At 38.1% G+C, this 18,564-nt stretch overlaps 1 protein-coding gene across 14 annotated transcripts in view; it reads left to right on the top strand.

Moving 5' to 3' along the window:
- Positions 1-18,564, top strand: part of Ank2 (ankyrin 2) — a 555,326-nt gene that overhangs the window by 217,111 nt on the left and 319,651 nt on the right. For 5 of the 14 annotated variants that reach the window (XM_047565858.1, XM_047565856.1, XM_047565854.1 and 2 more), the window contains exon 1: positions 8,711-8,866. The exons of 1 other annotated variant lie outside the window; for it this stretch is intronic. In XM_047565858.1, the coding sequence (XP_047421814.1) occupies positions 8,783-8,866 (84 nt within the window). In that variant the 5' untranslated portion in view covers positions 8,711-8,782. Of the gene's footprint in view, positions 1-8,694; positions 8,867-18,564 lie in introns of those variants that run through there. 8 more of the 14 variants (XM_047565838.1, XM_047565836.1, XM_047565834.1 and 5 more) reach the window with 4 other exon arrangements.

Genomic DNA, 18,564 nt, shown 5'->3' with positions numbered 1-18,564 from the left:
GGAAAATAAAACTCATAATTAATCACTAACGTTAAGTTTAGTAATTATGTGTCTCAGGTGAAGCGAGATTCTAAAATGATGTCATGGGTTCCAAAAGCTTTTCTCAGGTTAAATGGGGAAAATTTTGAAACCAAATACCTCTTTAGTATTATGTCAAACTGGCATAAAATGAAAGAAGGTAGGTACCTAACTGATTGCTGTGGTTGCCTCTCTAAAATCCGCCTTAATGAATCATTTTTCAACCTGCTCCAATTTGGGCAGGACATTCTCAGTTTTTATATTGGAAACAAGGGTCTTTCTTCCCTTAATCCTTTTTCAAACTAGATAAAATTTGACACAGCCTTTAAAAATTCACCCACGTGAAGAGTAACATGAAGAGGGATGCTCTGTGAGGTCGCCATAAGGCCTGGATCCTGGTCTTCCCTGTGCTGTATTAACTATTTGGACTCTTGGGAGTGATCACTAGTATTTTTGAGTGTTGTTCTCTCCTTTGTTAAATAAAATGGATTTAAGAATTTTTTTCTTAAAAAAAATTGTTTTTCTTTGAGGGCTTTTCCTGATAATGTGACCTTTATGAGGATGAAGTCTCTCTCTTCTTGCTCATTAGGCAGGTTGCCTCCCTCTGTCCTCTTTCTGATTCTGAATAGTAGCACTTTTAATGATGACAGACTAACTCATGTACCTGTCCACTCCATCACCATCATCTCTCTCCCCAGCTGCTGGTACACACACACACACACACACACACACACACACACTTTATCATTTCACTTTTCTCTTAAACTATTAAATAGTTTCACAGGCTTTGATGTCCAAATCTGAGATACGTAGCACAAACTACCATACTCTACTCTGTAGTCCATCTGTATTTCTAGTCTCTTCTCAGGCCACCCTTTGTTTGAGTCTAAATGTGCTGCAATAAGCACAGAGGGTATATTTTACCAGAGGACACCTGGTGATGCTAGGCTGAGGGATGTCACTTGGTGCAACTCCTGTCTCCTCAGTTCTTCATGGGAAATGTGTTTGATCTGGTGCTCCAGGGCAGGACTGACTTCTGTCCCCAAACTTAGTCCCTGATATTGTAGAATAAGTATGTTATATGGTTTCAAAGTCTGCTTTTTTCTAGTCATATCAACTGGATCTAAAATACTAGATATAAGGAAATATTGGGGAAACAGTCTTTAAGCTACAGGGCTATCTTGTTTCATGTTTCACAACTGATATAATAATGATTAGCTATGAAACACAGGTGTGGACTTAGTTTGGGCTGTTATAACAAAATAGCTGAATGACTTAAACAGTTTATTTCTCATAGTTTTGGATCTGGGACATCCAAGAGCCAAGTGCCTGAAGATCTTTTGTTTGGTGGGAGCTCACTTCCTGATTTGTTTTTTCATTGTGTCCACACATGACTGAGAGAGAAATCACTTCTTCACATCATGACCTGGTTACCTCCTATGACAGTTAAGTTATATTAATTTGACTGACTTAAGGAGTGCCCAGGTAGCTGGTAAAACTTTTCTAGGAGTGTCTGGAAAATAATAACAATTGAACCAGAAGATGGAATAAGAAAATCCTTTCTTACTAATATCATGAGGCACTATTCAATCCATTGAGGGCCCTGGTAGAACAAAACGTGAATTTTCTCTCTTTTTAAGTTCTCCCCTTTATACTTCAGAACTCCTGGTTCTCAGGCCTTTGAACTTAGACTGAATCACACACTAGTTTTCCTGGTTTTCATCTTGCAGACAATATCTTGTGTGACTTCTTAGCTTCTATAATTGCACCAGGCAATTCCTGCAATAAATCTCCCTCTTCTCTGTGTATATATATCCCATAGGTTCTATCTCTTTGGAGAACCCTGACTAATATACCACTCACAAGAATCCACCTCCTCATACTATCATAGTGGGGGTTAGGATTTCAACATATGAATGGGTGGGGGGTGAGTATACATGCTCAGTTCATAGCAGATACCTATGTGGGATAATGAATCTATGCACAGTTATACTTGGTGACACTGTAAGGCTGGCCACTATTGTAGGCCTTATCTCAGTTCTGTGAATACCACTTTTTTCCACTAGAGGGCACCCACCCATGTTGTTGCCTCTGCTTAGGTCATTTTCCCAACCCCACAAGACCCCTTCTTTCCCATTTAGGTGTCATAGCTCACAAAGCAGGTGATCTCCATTTGTAAGTCACTTCCTCTTAGAAACATAACCTCTTCCTTCAGACTAGGTTGGGTGCCTCTGTTTCGTGCTCCACACGAATCTCCCCTTAATCTCCCCTGCAGATGGTCATTATACTTCTAGTTGCAGGTCCATCCCCACCTATTGATTGTGAGTTCTTTTAGGACAACAGCGATCTAATTGATGCCCAGACCTCAGCATCTAGTGTGGAGCCTGGCATGTGGCAGCCCATCAACCAATAAATACCTGTTGAACGAATAAAGGAATAAGTGAAGGAGGCAAGGGGAATATATAGGTGAGAGGAAGGAAAGGATCATGAGAGGGAGAGGAGCTACTTCTTGCTGACATTGAAAGTGAAACTGCATGAACAGGGAGAAAAAAAAAAATGGAGAAGCTTTCCTGCTGGGCTGATGAGCCTGGCGTTAGCTTCCGGGAGGTGTAATACTGCATAGTCTTTCCAAGTCTTCTGTGGAGGAAGAACAATATAGAGTAAGACTAGAGAAAAACAACTGGCAATTCAGGAAGGGCACTGGAGGAGGGCAACCCTGAGGCCTGGAGGTACATCTGAGCCCAGCGCTTTGTGCATCCCACAAACACCAGGGCTTTGTGATTGTGAACTTTGAGAAGATGAGTTTTCCCTTTGTTTGCTATCCTTGTCATTTATATCTTTCCCCCACTGATCAAAAGTAGAAAGAGAAAACAAATCAAAAATTAAGAATCCATAGACAGCTTCAAGATATCTATATATTTTTGCTTATAAGAGAGGTGAGTGCTCTGTGTTCATATTCTCAGTGGGTCAAGAAGGGAGATCACCAATGTCAGAGCAGTGACTTCAGGCAACAGGAAAGCAAGCAAAGAATTTATCCAGGAAAAGAAGTGGAGGAAAGGAGAAGCTGCTGTGGGATGGTGATCCCATAAACCTTTCAGGCATTTGCTTCTCCTTACCTACCTCTGATACACGATATTCCTCTCCTTTGCTCTTCTGATCCTCTTTTAGTCCCTTGAGTTCCTTTTCTTATCATACTAGGGTCTTACTCCCAGACATAGGTTCCATTTCCAACAGCTGAGAACTTTGATGCATTGAGTAAATCTTCATACACCAGGCATTCTCAAGTGGAAATGCCATTACAGCCCCTCACTATAATAAGTTAACCACTGTAAGTTAACTGATTTAAAAAATAATACCAAAATCAGCAACTAAAGACTTGTGAGAAAAACATTTCTCCTGCTCTACAGGTAAACACGAGGGAATAAGGACCTGACTCTACACACTGATACAAAGACTCAGACTTTTTCCAACCTGTTGCGTTTCCACATTCTAAGCTATGTCTGCCTCTGTATTAAGCCAGAAGATGGGTAAAGAGGGAAGGAAATTACTCGTGGGAGTGTTTTATTAACTAGACCCCCAAAGTGGAGAGCACTTCCCCCCACATCCTTCAGGTGAGAACCAAGACATGTGGCTGTAACTGATTGCAAGGGAGGTAGGAAAATATGGTCATACTAGTTTTCTACAGCTTCCAGAACAAAATTTCACAAACTGGATGTGTTAGAACAACAGAACTTTATTCTCACACAGTTGTGAAGGCTAGAAGTTTGAGATCAAGAGGTCGTCCTTGTTTCTCTCTGAGTTCTGGTGGTTGCTGGCCTGCTTGGCATTCCTTTCTTTGCAGGTGCGACACTCCAATTTCCATGGCCTTTCTTATGTGTGTCTCCTTTGCCTCTTCTTCTCCGTCTTCTTCAAGGACACCAGTCATTGAGTTAGGGCCCGCTCTAATTCATTATGATCTCATCTTTGCATGTTGACTTCTGCAAAGGTCCTATTTCCAGATAAGGTCACCTTTACTGGCACTGAGGATTAATATTCGAAGACACCCTTTGAGGGACACAGTTTAACCCCTAACAGTGGTCTACCTATGTGCCCAAAAGGAAGAGGGAAATGGTGAACCTCTATCCAGTTCTGCCAAGTTGTTAAGATTTTTCTGTCCTAATAGTGATTGGTAAAGCATTTTGAATGAATCTTTATAAAATAGTTTCTGTGAAAAATGCATGTCTAACACTAGACAACTCTGACTCATAAGTGAACTTTGGAAGATAATCTATCTGTAAGACATAATTGCTTATACTTCAAGGAATTTTACCCTGCTCAAATAATCTTATGATTAAAAAAAGTAGTACGTGTTAGATTTTGTAATACAATTATCTTTAATGTTTAATAAAATAGAGTAGGCATATTAAAATTAATATAGTCATCTATAAATCTCTATGCCTATAAAATATGCTTGACATAAAACCAATAAAGGCTTCTTCCTCTTTCTTCATGGGTCATTGTCATTTGACTGTGGTTTCTGCTGTTGGCATTTTCCATCTCAGACTTTGCCCATCTTACTTTACTTTATTAAGTGGCTGCTTTTCATGGAAGCCAGCCATGATTTAATAAAAGAACAAAGGCCTTCAAATTAGAGGAATTTAAGTTCAATGTCTTCTTAACTTTGTTACCTTGGGCAAGTTACCAAAACTGCTTTTTATTCCAGTTTTCTCACCTGTACTGTGATTAATATCAGCCTTCTTCCGATGGGGTTAAGAGAATCCCATGAAGTCACTCAATAATCCTTCTGGGTCTGCCATATGCCAGTATTGCTCCAGGTGCTTGGGTATATCCATGAGGACAGGAGTAAAAAAGATTTTATAAATTGTAAAATGTTTTAAAATGTAAGGTATTATCATTATTGCTATCTTATAGACAACAATTCTAATTTCTTAAATATTTTTCAAAATCTTTTTTTACTTGTTCTTTTTAGTATAATGACAGTAGAGTGTATTTTGACATTTATACAAACCTGGAGTACAGTTTTTGCATAGCTCCTTGATATCATGAAGTTCACAAAATGAAAGAAAAATCTAAGATTTGGAAAAAACTTCCTATGTAGAAATTTAATAAGTTCAAATTCACATGGTAAAGATTGAAAAAAAAAAATAGTTGGATGTGCTGACCCAGCCCTGTAATCCTAGCAACTCGGGAGGCTGAGGCAGGAGGATCGTGCAAGTTCAAAGCTAGTCTCAGCGACTTAGCAGAGGCACTTAGCAACTTAGACCCTGTCTCTAAGTCAAATATAAAAAGGACTGGGGTTGTGGCTCAGTGGTTAAGCGCCCCTGGGTTCAATTCTTAGTACGGAAAAATAAAAAATAAAAAATAAAAAACTTCATTTCATTTAAAAAGAGCCTAGGCCCCTTTTGCATACCATGCACTGTTTTAGGCTCTGTGAAGTATATCAAGATAGACATGAAGTTTGCCCTCAGGGAGCCTGGAGTCCAGTCAAGGATGTACTTACTAAAACTATAATATTAGGATAGAAATTGAAGATTGGCTGGCAGATAGGTACAAAGAAGTTGATTGAAAATTTTAGAGAGGAAGAATGACTGCCCAAATACTTATAATAGATCCTTGACATTCCCAACATGTAGAATATTTACCTTCTGGTGTAACCAATAGAAGACCACCAGTACCTATTTATCTTCTGCTTGAGATTTTTATTTTTTTATTTTGAGTGTAGATGTGCAGATATGTTATTTGTGCAGTACATTCACTCTGTAAAGCCAATGTGTTGTAGAAAATTAAAATAATATTCTAGAACAATACTGGTATGGTTTGAATGTTTGTGCCTTCTTCAAAACTCATGTTGAAACTTAACCCCTACTCTGATGGTTTGGGGAGAGGAGCCTTTAGGAGATGAGTAAGTCATAATGGGATTAGTGACCTTATAAAAGGGAACCAGCTAGGTCTTCTCATTTGCCCTTGTGTCCCTTTACCACATGAGAACACAGCATTTCCGGTGCCATCTTGGCAGCAGAGACTGGGCCCTCACCAGACACTGAACCTACTGGTGCCTTGATCTTAGACTTCCCACTTTTCCAAAACCGAGAAGTAAATTTCTATTTTTTATAAATTTCCTAGTCTCAGATAGTTTGTTTCAGCAGAGAAAAAAAAAAAAAAAAAAAAAAAAAGGACTAAGACACTGAATAGCCAGTGTTTTTAGCAGGTTGTCAAAATTAGAGGCTGAATCTGAGTGTTTAAATCCATGCACATGAATGCATTTGGTCGTTGACAAAGGCACTATTACAAGAGGCTGTCCACACATAATCAAAAGTTGCTAATTCATAAGCTGCTGCAATCTGAAGTTCATTCGCTTTCAGTTTTCATTGTCGAGGTGATGTGAAAACAGTAATTTATGCTCTTAACTGCGCCATCGAACTCATTGAAAAGCCCATTCTGGCATCCACTGGAAATGAAGGTTCTTAGTAGCATGTTTCTCTTATAGGTCCAGTCTCTGTAAAGATCCTTCTTTTTTCTTCTTTCCCAGTGTTGATAGTATTATAGTTTTCTCAATAAGTTTGCCAGGATGTTCTCATCTTAGGACATTTGAATGGCCATTCTCTTTGCCTAGAATATCCTTCCTTCAGATGATTGCTTGACTTAATCCCTTACTTCATTCAGATTTCTAGAAAGCATTCCCTGACACATTGTATAAAATAACATTTGTCTCCCATTGCTTTATATCCTTTCTTCCCCATAGTACTTAACCACCATATTGTTGTTTACCACCTAATTCTCCTGTTAGGATATAAGCACCATGATTACAAAAATGTTACCTGTATTGTTTGCCACTGTGTCCCTGGGAGATAGGACAGTGTATCCCTTGTGCTTAGTTCCTGGCGCATGGTAGATATTCAATAAATATTTATTGAGTAAATGAATCCAGTTTCCAGGCCAAAGTTTCTCCCAAGAAAGGTCAAGTAAGGGTAGCCTATTGGGGAGAGGTGAGGGAATTGGTGACGGGATGTGTGAGAGGAAAGTGGAAGGAAATGGGCTATCATGGGGATTTTGGTGAGCACTCTAATGACAGTGGGAGTTGGGTTTCTGGAAGCTTCTATAGCAGTTTTTATTTTTGAAGGAAAAAGAGGCTCAGTGCCTGTTGGGATGGGCTGTGGGATCCAAAGAGTCACTGAGACAATGGAAAGAGGGCAGGTATTCTTGATGGGACAAGTCTGGAAGAAAGGTGGAAGGAGCCAAGGCAACTAGATGGGTTGACTCCAGATGGGACTGTGGCATGGGTCTTAGGGATAAAACGGCAGAGAGAAAGAGCAATGGGGAAAGAGGTGAATTTAGTTGCTCTTTCTGATGGAAAGGCGAGTTCCCAACCTTGCTGTTGTCTTCATGTGTGCAAATTTGTAAGGTACGCTTTTCTGAGTTGAAAACTGTCTGTATTTGTAATGATAATGATGGAATTAATGGAAACATGTTTACAGAGACACCTTCAATCTACAAAATGCATTTATATACATTATCTCCTTGTTCTCATTTTTTTATTTCACTTGTACATATTCTGTGTATTACACTTGGGGTTTGTTTTCTAGGAACAGGGATGAGTGTTCAGTACGAATATGTGGGTATTTTTGTACACAGCATATTGGGTTCTGGTTGCATCCACAATTAATGTTTAAACATACAAATATGGCCACCTTGTTGCAATTGGTGAAATTGGGTTTCTTGTTATATAAACAAGGTTCCTCTTCCTCTCCTGTCTAAAAGAATTTTGCAACTTTTTATTTCAAGGTCCTTGAGAGTAGGGATTATGTTTTATTCATCAGTCAATAGAATTAGGTTTAGAAAATTTCCAAGGTTAGTTATAAAATTTTCTTATGCTTGTATTACCTATAGTGTCTTATTCATTTAAGTAACATTGATTAACTGACATTAATGAGCGATATATCCTGTTTGATTCAGAGAAACTCGGTGATCTCTTCCCTCCTGAACACACACACACACACACACACACACACACAACTCCTTGTCCTGTCAGGAAAAGACAGTTGTGCAGTTGTGCACTGGTGTTACAGGTGCTCTTTCAGAGCTTTCCAATGAAAGAGGAGGCTCAGAATGAGGGAGTGGTCTGTGTCGCCTGGATGCGGGAGAGCTGTTCTCCAGGCTTTATGATAGAAGTCATCCTTGAATGGAGTTTTAAACGATTATAACATTAAATCAAGTGAATAACATCTTAAACATGTAACTTTCTTATATTCAATTTGTAATATTCATAGCTAATCCAGTTTCTCAACCAGCATCTTGACCAGCTAAGATGTATCCCTTCAGGTTCAGATTCAGAGACACATTCAAGAATGTCATTGTTTCCTCATCACACGTTGTGTCTGTTCTGTGTTGAAGTACCTGTAGGAAGAAAATTAAGTGCGGGTTTTGTGCTTGGGTTAAGAGCTGATGGAAACAAGGGCGTGTCGAAAACCAACCAGCAGAGTCCCCAAATCATCCGAGTCCCTGGCATTCTTTTTTCCAAGGCTTTCTTCATTGTAGCCCGTCCCTGATGGTAATTGGTTGAATCAGATTTAACAATGCAGTCAGATAAACAGTTGTGGCAGCTGCTGCCATGGCAACGTCACCGTCCTCACCCTCCCAGTGCGCGCCCCTTCCCCACCCCTCCTCCTCCTCCTCCTGCTTTCCTCCAGTAAGTGCATACTTGCTAGTGGTCTGTACAGGAGGCAGGGTTTGATGGCACAGCTATTTTCTTTCCCAACTGTTCAAAATGATGAACGAAGATGCAGCTCAGAGAAGCGACAGTGGAGAGAAGTTCAATGGCAGCAGTCAGAGAAGAAAAAGACCCAAGAAGGTACATTGCCAGGATTAGGAATGTCTGTATAGGATGCGTGTGTGCGTGTGTGCATGTGAGTGTGTCATATCAGTAAGGCTCTGGAAACCGTGGAGCCTACGAGTAACTATAGCCTGCAGCAGTGCCAAGCCTTGCTTTTTAAAGAGGCAGATGCAAACGGCTGCTTTCTGAGAACAGTAAAGGAACCCTGGTTCATAATGGGTACAGCGAATGGACCCTGGTGAAGTGAACACAGATGAGGTGTGTTCAGCATGTGGGTGATTGAGGCTTGCTTCAGGTGTTGACCTGGTACAGAGAGACTCGTTTTATTTTTAGAGTGAGTGAGCTTAAAAGGCAGAGTGTGAAGCAAGGTAGATTGTGAAGCAAAAGGCAGGTTTTTGGCTGGATGCATTTGCTCAGAGATGATCTTGAGATGGCTGGACAGCAAATGCCTTTTGGTTTCATGCTAAGTAAATTCTTCCCACGAAGAAAGACTGTTGTGACAGGAGAAAGATGATCCCCAGCATGATATTTCTTTGGTTTGCTTAGCATCTCTGCCGCTTTCCCAGACATTAGTGGGATAGCTCTTTCAGGATGAAGACAAACAGCTAAAGATATTATGGGGTGGGGAGGGTTGGGCACACAAAGCAGTCTGTAGGATTTCTTACTCTGGCACACGTCCCCATACCCTTGATTTTTAGAGAAGTGATACCAGTGAGAAGCAGCGAGAAAAGATGCAAACTATTCGGCCCCACCCAGTCCAGCACTTCTTTCTTTATGGTCTGACTCCTGGTAAACTGTTGCCACCTCACAGGGCTCCTGAGCCCCACCTCTGAAAGAGATGCTTTGTCAAGAAATTCTCCTAAAATCCAGTTATGTCCTGGAGCAATAATATCCAGGGTGGGGATGTGTGTGAACACGATTGGAATGTAAATGGTTTCTATTGGTAGATGTTTTTGGATTTTGAATGAGTCGATTACAAAAATAATGATCATAAACAAATGAACATTTTCATTTTGCAAAAGTTGAATTTGCATTATGTTTCAGAATTCTAGATGTGTGTCTCCTAAAAATCTAAATAATTTGAAATCTCTGATATTTAAAAGCTCCTTGTATCAACAGACAAGAGAGTAGTGTATTTGTACAGTGTCATATAATTCCATAGAAACAAGCATACCCCCATGTGACAAATTTTTTAATAATAGCATGAAGGTAGTGATGCAGTCTGATAAAAGGCAAATGGATAATTCAGGGCAGACAGAAACATTGGTAGAATGTCCTTTTGTACCTAAGCATTCTGTATTTCCAGCATTTGAGGATGATTGTGAGGAGTATTACTTAATTGGTAAACATTAATAACAATAAAAAGAAAAAGAATGTATATGTATGTATATATACATATATATAAAGAAATTTGCTTTAATTCACATTATCATTTTGAAATTCTCTTAATTTCTCTCTGAAGTCCCTGTGTGACCTCAGAAATAATATACTTAGCAGCACTGCTAAAGGAGTAGAAAATGAATCTTAGAGTCACTTTGAGCTCTAAATGATGATACTAAATTCATGTGCCCAAAACCATCTCAAAGCATTAGAGGGCATAGAGACAACAAAATCATCCTGTGTAATAACTATGATATTTTAAAGCTCTGTTTTCTCAAATTTATTTTATAAGTATATTCTTTTCCAAATTTCAGCTAAAATGATAGCAATTAACAGCAACTTTTGAATGTGTGTGTGTGTGTGTGTGTGTGTGTGTGCATACATTCACAGATACATGGTTGTTAAAGCACTGTGAGACTGTGAGTTTAAAGTAATTTCACTTACATGAAATTGCTCTTGAAAAATGTGATATAGGACACACACACACACACACATATACGCACACACTCAGGTTGTCAAGTCAGATGTGAGTAGGTTCAAATCTCAGTTCTACCCTTTAATATTGTATGTTGGACCACATCATAGTCAGGTACTGATCTGTAAAAAAGGGAATAATTGTATATATCTTTTGGTATTTTTTGAGGATTAGTAATAATGGGTATACAATTCTTTGAACATTACTTAATATATAGTAGATGGCAGTAACTCTTGGGTATTCTTACTGTTTTCTTAAATGGACGTTGTATAATGTAATACATCTTTCAGATGAAAAGTCTGTTTATATGTTTGAGAGAAGCAGAAATGACAGAATATAATATTGGTGCTTAAAGGTAGTAGTTGCTTTTCAAAATGTGAAAAGTTACATGCTATATTAGAAACTTTTAATCTCATCCAATTTACTGAGATTTACATAAATGTATCCCATGGTTTCAGATTATTTTGCATAGCAAGTGACTTAAATTTTTACATTTAAATCTAGACCATTAAATATGCTTTGATGAGGAAATAATAAGAGATAATACTCCTAATGAGCATAAAATCTGAGAAAGACAGGACTTGGAACAAAGTCAATGCCACACTGCTTAACTCGGTTGTGTTTTTCTACTAGAGGGTCACAGTGAATCCTTCCGTCTAAGCACAGGGGTTACGGAGCACAGGGCCCTCTGTGGCCTAGGTGTACAGCTGTCATGAAAACACGCTTCTGCCTCTGTCAAGTGCATAGAGATAAACCATGAACACTTGCTTATTCTGCACTTCACAAAAGTAGATCTTCTGAGGGACAGAACTCAAGGGTCTTTTGCCACTTGAGATAACAGGCTCAAAGAGAAGTTGAATTTTGGTGAGTACCTTGAGGATATAAATTATTTCAGCCTTACTTAAAAATGTCTGTTTTGGCTTCAATAATTGAGATATCAATGACCACCAGAGACCACCAGGATTATACTTGTGGTTGAACATGTTGGGTTTATGACTCACAATAGCTCATGGGAACCCTGGTGCATCTCAGTAATAGGTAATAGAAAGAACTCGTGGGCTATGGGCTTTGGTTAAGTGGTTTGAAGCAGGGACCACGAGAGTGGGGGCTTATTCTCTGGATGGGGCACTCTCACAGAGCAGGGATAAGGTATTTATATGACTCTGATAAATCTCAACCATAGGAAAGCAGACTGCAGTGCTACTAAAGCTATGGTTGGCAAAGAAGCAGAAATCTCTCATTTAGCAAAAGAGAGGGATATTTGGTATTTTGTGTCTTGGACAATGTCCATGATTTGTCTATGCTAAGACATAAGGGAGTTGCGCTATTTCTGTTTTGCTCTATAATGGACCTTGTCTGATGTGGATGCTCCCTGAAATTGCTCATGTTCAACAAGAGACCACCATGGCCTAGCTCATGCGGCTACTTATCTTTTTCTCAGACTTGATCACAATGATACCTTTGGTGAGAGAGAAATGTGTTTATTATTGGATGCTTTGCAGTGTCCAAGGAAAATAAATTGGAGATAAAACTGTTGCTGATATTTTAAAAAACGATTTCCTTAAGGCTCAGTCATTTCACAGAAATGATATTACCCAAGGTGCAGAATTGGGTTAGGCCTTCTAGTGCTGGTTCCGGGGAGAGAGAAAATGGGGGCAACTACAATTATTAACTAGAACCCTGGACTAGAAGAAAGCATCAGGAATCAGGAAAATAGAACAGTATAAGAGAATTTTGAGTTACTCTAAATCCCAGAGAACTCTATAAAAGTTTCTTGTTTTTTTTTCTGTCTTTCCTATTCCCATCCCCCATCCCTACCTTTTCATTCCCCTTGTCTAATCCACTGAACTTCTATCACTTCCACTTACGTGTGTTAGCATCTGCATATCAAAGAGAACATTTGGCCTTTGTGTTTTGGAGGGCTGGCTTACTACACTTAGCATGATATTCTCCAGTTCGATTCATTTACCTGCAAATGCCATGATTCATTCTTCTTTAAGGCTGAGTAATATTCCATTGTGTATATGTACCATATTTTCTTTATCCATTCATGTGTTGAAGGGCACCTAGGTTGGTTCCATAGTTTAGCTATTGTGAATTGAGCTGCTATAAATATTGATGTGAACACATCACTGTAATATGCTGATTTTAAGTCCTTTGGGTATATACTGAAGAGTGGGATAGCTGGGTCAAATGGTGGTTCCATTCCAAGTTTTATAAATTATATAAAGATAAAAAGAAAATAGAAGCATTATTGTTTTTATCAGAATAGTACAATAAAATGGCTTTGTAGTATGCCTTGTGTTTGTTTGAAGATACTTTGATCTGGATCATTAAAATATTCATGAGTATTGAAAAATATTTTAGTTCTATATATTTTTTATTGCTGTGCTTTGCCACTGCCTAAATACAGAGATAAGAGACATCACCAGATGTGTGATTGAAATGTGGCATTGTGATATGACTGACAAACATATCAAAAGGTTTATTTTTACGGAAGTCACAGAAAGTATGGTCTTTTTAAGTGGAATTAGGTAGAAGACTCATTTGGATGTTTAAATAGTCTCATCTTCAAATTCATTTTGAATTTAAAGTTGGTGCCTTATCTAATTCAATTCTAGAAAGGCTTTCATGCATAATTCATCCTGAATAATATCCCCATTTCTTCAGTTTTCCAAATAACTTACAATTTGCCCTTTTTTAAAAACATCAATTTGTAACCCAAAATAGCATGTGTTGCCTGAAGACAGCAATTTTCCCACTGAAGGTGTTCAAAGTGACCATCTGTCAGGGATGATGAAAATTTTATTGGTTGGAGAAATCCCTTTCAACCTGTATTCTGTGATTTTCTCTGTCTCTTTTTTTCTTTTCTATCAACTCATCTTTATGATATTGATTTTTTTTTCACTGATAGTTTCATGTGTTAGTAGTTGTTAATTTCCTACAATATCCTGATTTGAACAGTGTTTCCCAAAGTGCTTTCTGCTGACCACAACTACCAGAATTACCTGGGCTCTGTTCTTTGGACCCACTTCAGAACCACTGTATCAGAAACTTCCTGGACTTTTAACAGCCTCACAACTCTTTCTTATGGAGCTCAAGTTTAAAACTGTTGCCTTTAATGTGGTCAGCAGTGATGGAGCTGAGTTCCTTTAGAAGAATCTATACTTTCCATTAGATGGGTTATGGTATTCCTTGGATCTCGCAGTTAACATTTGTTTCCTTTAAGTCTAGATAACAGTGTCCATGACACAAGACAATAGAAAGCATTTTTTTTTCTTACACTTACGTCTGAATTCTAGAATTGCTTTACATGTGCTGTCTCAATCTTCCAAATTACTCTCATTGAGTAGGATCTCAGTTTCATAGATAAGACTCAGAGACTATGTGGGGTAATGCTGGAGAGGTGATAGACCTTTTTCCTACTATTCCTCTAATGACTTATCTTGAACCTTTTCTTCCATGGAAGTCAGGTAGATGCTAAAACTACTCTTCTGAGCCTCCTGCAGGCTTGTTATTGTCTTCAACGTTTCTTTCCTCATTCTTTTCCCTCAATGTTGCTTCCCATCTTGTACCAGTCCATTGGATATTCTCCAAAATGCTCACTCTGATCTATGAGAATAATATATAAAGTCAATTTTCTTCATGCCTATCTATAGTATTCTCCCAAGCAATGCTTCTATTTTCCCTCCTTTCATTTTTATATTTTGTGATATTTTGCTGTAGATGTTCCTTCCGGTTAGTCTATATAATGCACTAGATTTTGAAAACCCACAAAAAACAGAAACAACAACAACAAAAATACCAAATAAGTACGTAACTTCATGTGGTTTCAGCATGCTCAATTAGTACAGCATAAAAAAAAAATAAATAAACCAATCCTAGTCTCACAATTTTAGCTCTAATTATTCTCCTGAGAAACTTTGTTACTATGATATTCTCAGTAATCGGTCTACTAATGGTTCTGTTTCATCCGCTGTTCTCTGAAGTACTTGAGGTTTCTTTTTTTCTTTTTGATAAAGTTTGCAAAGAGACATGTGATTTCATATTGAAATAGCCTTAACGTTTCTCATCCATATTTGTTTCTGTCTTGTTATGATTCAGAGCATGCTGAATTATAAATATGCTTACAGCTTGCTTTCTTTCCTGCTTGTATTCCATTCTAATTCCTGTTAGTAGCAGAAACAAAATCCACTGCTTATTTTTATCTTGCTGGACACTCACAGGATTCATCACAGCAAACAAAGTTACCATCTCAATTTCCTTTTTCTGACAGGATGGAGTTGGGATTGCTACCAAATAAGACAATGTTGTGATAAAAAAAAATTAAGGATTTTATACACTTGATTTAAGTAAATGTTATAGAGTATTTCTTGTTCTTTGAAATCTATAAATACTTTCCCAACCTTGAAGTAGGGCCAGTTTTTAAAAATGGGAGGGAGATAGTAAAATATGATCTAATTAACATTCTGCCTAATTCTAGAATGAGATCTTTTGAATCATCAGATCTGGATTTTATTTGTTTTTCTGTTATCTTGAAGACAACTATTGTCTTTTTCTACAACACTAATTTGTGTTTACATTCATTGAGACAAAGACCTTGGTTTCTGACAGTTGCTTAATAAGCTTCAATTTCTTAAAATCAGCCTGTTTGCCTCAGTTTAAATTTAGGTAATCTCCTACCCAGAGGAAAGCTCCCTCACCACGACATTTGGTATTGGTCTGCTATGGCATTGCTGGGCTGAATGTTGATGATTGATAACTCCATGGAATTTATAATCTGAGCAGACATTTCTACCGAAGAAAAAACTAATGAGCGATCCAGAGAAATATTATAAGTATTATGTAATCTTCATATGATCAATAATAACAAAAGTATTGTGATGTGCATTTCCAAAAGTAAACTCTACAGGAGTCTGCGGAAAGATGAGCAATCAGTGTGATTTTCTTAAAATACTAAGCACTATAAATGGTTGAGCAGTAACACTGAGCCCCTGGTTGTGACAAGTACTTGAATTTGAAGAAAGAAGGCAATTCTGATGGGGCAAACTCAGCCATATAATTCCAAGTCACATTACAGATTAGGAGACTGTTGAGAGCTTTGTTGCAGCTCAGAGTCAAAATCTCTGTGGATGAACTCTACATGGTTTTCCTATACTCTGAGCCTTGGTCAGCTCCAGGGTTATATGTATAATCCATCTTGTTTTGGGGCTTTATTCTATGTTTTCCCACAGCATTAATCTCTTTTATTCCTCATTTTGTTTATGAGGCTTTGTTGCATATAAATTTGTGTTTGTATATTTATTTCCACAGTCAGTAGAAAATTCCAGTAATCAAGCCTCCAGATCAAGCATCCTAAAAATCTAATAGGGATATGTTTTGAAATCACCCAATAATCAGCCTGTTGCTTTTGTCTTATGCAATACAGGTTTGGATAATCCAGGTTGCTAATTATCTAGAACAATTGTAGAAGAACTCAAAAACCTTGTATATTAGCTGAAAAAATGTTACTTTTCATTTTTACTGTATATGTTATCATAATGTTATCTTATTTTAACATTGCTAAGTTAGCCTACTTTGCGGCATACTACTTACTGAGTTTATTCTGGGTCTCCTATTGGATTTTCAGATCCTTGAAATTCATGACTTTTCCCTTCCCACTTCCTGGACTGGCGACAGGTCTCTCAGTCTTCCCTGTTCATCTTCACTGGCAGCCAGAGTGACTCTTGGTCCACCATTCTACCTCTGGCCACCTTTCACTTTTGTACCCACAAAATAGGACAATTGTAGCCACTGCCTCTTCAGAGAACATTTGAGATTAAAGAAAAAAAAAGTGAGGGATGTTTTAGAAGGAAAACTATATGATGAGAGCAAAGTGTTAGGTCTGTGTTCATATTGAGAGTTTGAAGACATTAAAAATAAGTTATGGACAATCCTAGAATGTTCTATCAAGAGATAGTAAACAATACCTTCTTATAAGTATTTTAATATAGTAACATGATAATTTACCATAGTGCTGATCTTTACATTTTTAACAATAAACATTTTTTCTTTCTTTTTCTTTTTTTCCAGGTAGTACTAGGGATTGCTAGGCAAGCACTCTACTACTGAGCTACATCCTCAGCCCTTTTAATTTTGAGACAGGGTCTTGCAAAGTTGCCCAGACTGACTTAAAATTGCAAATCCCCTGCTTCTGTATCCTGAGTAGCAAGGATTATAGGAATGCACCTCGAGGCCTGGCAATATCACATATTTCTATGTAGCAAATGGAGCCAGCATAGGTGGCAATATTCTAAGTTTAATTTTTTATTTTTATTATTAAATTTATTTTTATCCTACACATAAAAATATGAAAATTGAACGTTTTAGTGGGGTGCCACAATACACATGTGCATTGTGTACAACATTCAAATAAGGTCAAACACTTCTGTCTCCTGAAACATTCATCACTTCTTTATGGTGAAAACAATGTGCTATCAGTTCAGCGTCTGCTGAGGGCCCATTCCTGGTTCATTGGTAACAGCTATTTGCTGTGTCCTCACTTGGTGGAAGGGGCAAGGCAGCCCTCTGGGATCTCTTTTTTAAGGTCACTCAAACCCATTTGTGAGACCTCCAAAGGTTCCACCTCCTAATGTCATGGCACCGATTAGGTTGTGGCTATGTTTTTGTTTTTTGTATTTTTTCTGTATTTTTTTTGATACCAGGGATTGAACCCTGGGGCACTTAATCACTGAGTCACATCCCCAGCCCCTTTTTGTATTTTATTAGTGACAGGATCTTGCTGAGTTATTTAGGGCTCGCTACGTTGCTGAGGTTGGCTTTGAACTCATGATCCTCCTGCCTCAACCTCCTAAGTCGCTGGGATTACAGCTGTGGGCCACTAGGGTGTGGCTATGTTGACTAGCACTGTTGAGGGGACACAGACATTCAGACTAGAGCAATTTGCTTTAACTTTCTCACATTAAAACATAGAGTATGTTTAACTTGGTATGACTGTATAGTTTTTTTCTGTGTTGTCCAATAGAAAATGATGTGTTTTTTTCCCCTCTTAAATCAGTGAAGTTTAAAACATTCTGTTTCTACTTATGAATTTGGCCTATGTACTTGTTGATGCTGTGAACTATATTTAATAATGTTCTATGTAATTTAGGCTTAGCCTGATCTACCACATTTATCATTTCTGTAGAAAGTTGTTCAAAAGAGCCTGCAAATAGCCTATAAAAGGTAGTTCTGGTTGGCATAGAGAGAAGAGAGTTCTCATAATGGTATGTGAAATGTTCTTACAGGTCATTTATCTGTTCAATACTTTGTCCTAAATGCACAGAGACTGTACTTTGGGAATTCAGCAATGGGCAACACTTTGTCCAGCTTGTGATTTAGAGCAGTGACTACGGAAAGCCTTAATGAGAAGTATCCGTTGATTTTCATAGTTTTAGACTATATTAGGTTGTGGCTGTGTTGAATAGTACTTTCGAATAGCCTTAATAAAATGCAGCACATCATTATGCTTTGAGATGCAGCATAAGTCCACATAGTGAGGTCTGGGATGAGTGGTGACTGGGTTTCTGTGTGACTTGCTCAGCTATTGAGGGCTTCATACTAATCTAGTCACCACTATTCCACATAAACCAATTATCTTCATTTAGTCTCCAAGGCGTGGACTTCATTCTTAGCTTCACAGTAGTTGACCAAAGTGAGACAGTACAGAGGGCCACTGCTAGATGAGTTCAGACCCATCTGCATCATCAGGACAAGCACCTTTTAAAAAACGATTATTCTATTGATACATTTATGTAAGAAGGAATTCTGGTAATTTTTAGAAGACTCATATGAGGAGCAATAATACCACTAAGATGAAAGT

This window comes from Sciurus carolinensis, chromosome 10, assembly GCF_902686445.1.
Source record: "Sciurus carolinensis chromosome 10, mSciCar1.2, whole genome shotgun sequence".
NCBI classification, from domain to species: domain Eukaryota; kingdom Metazoa; phylum Chordata; class Mammalia; order Rodentia; family Sciuridae; genus Sciurus; species Sciurus carolinensis.
This window is presented reverse-complemented; position numbering and strand designations above follow the sequence as displayed.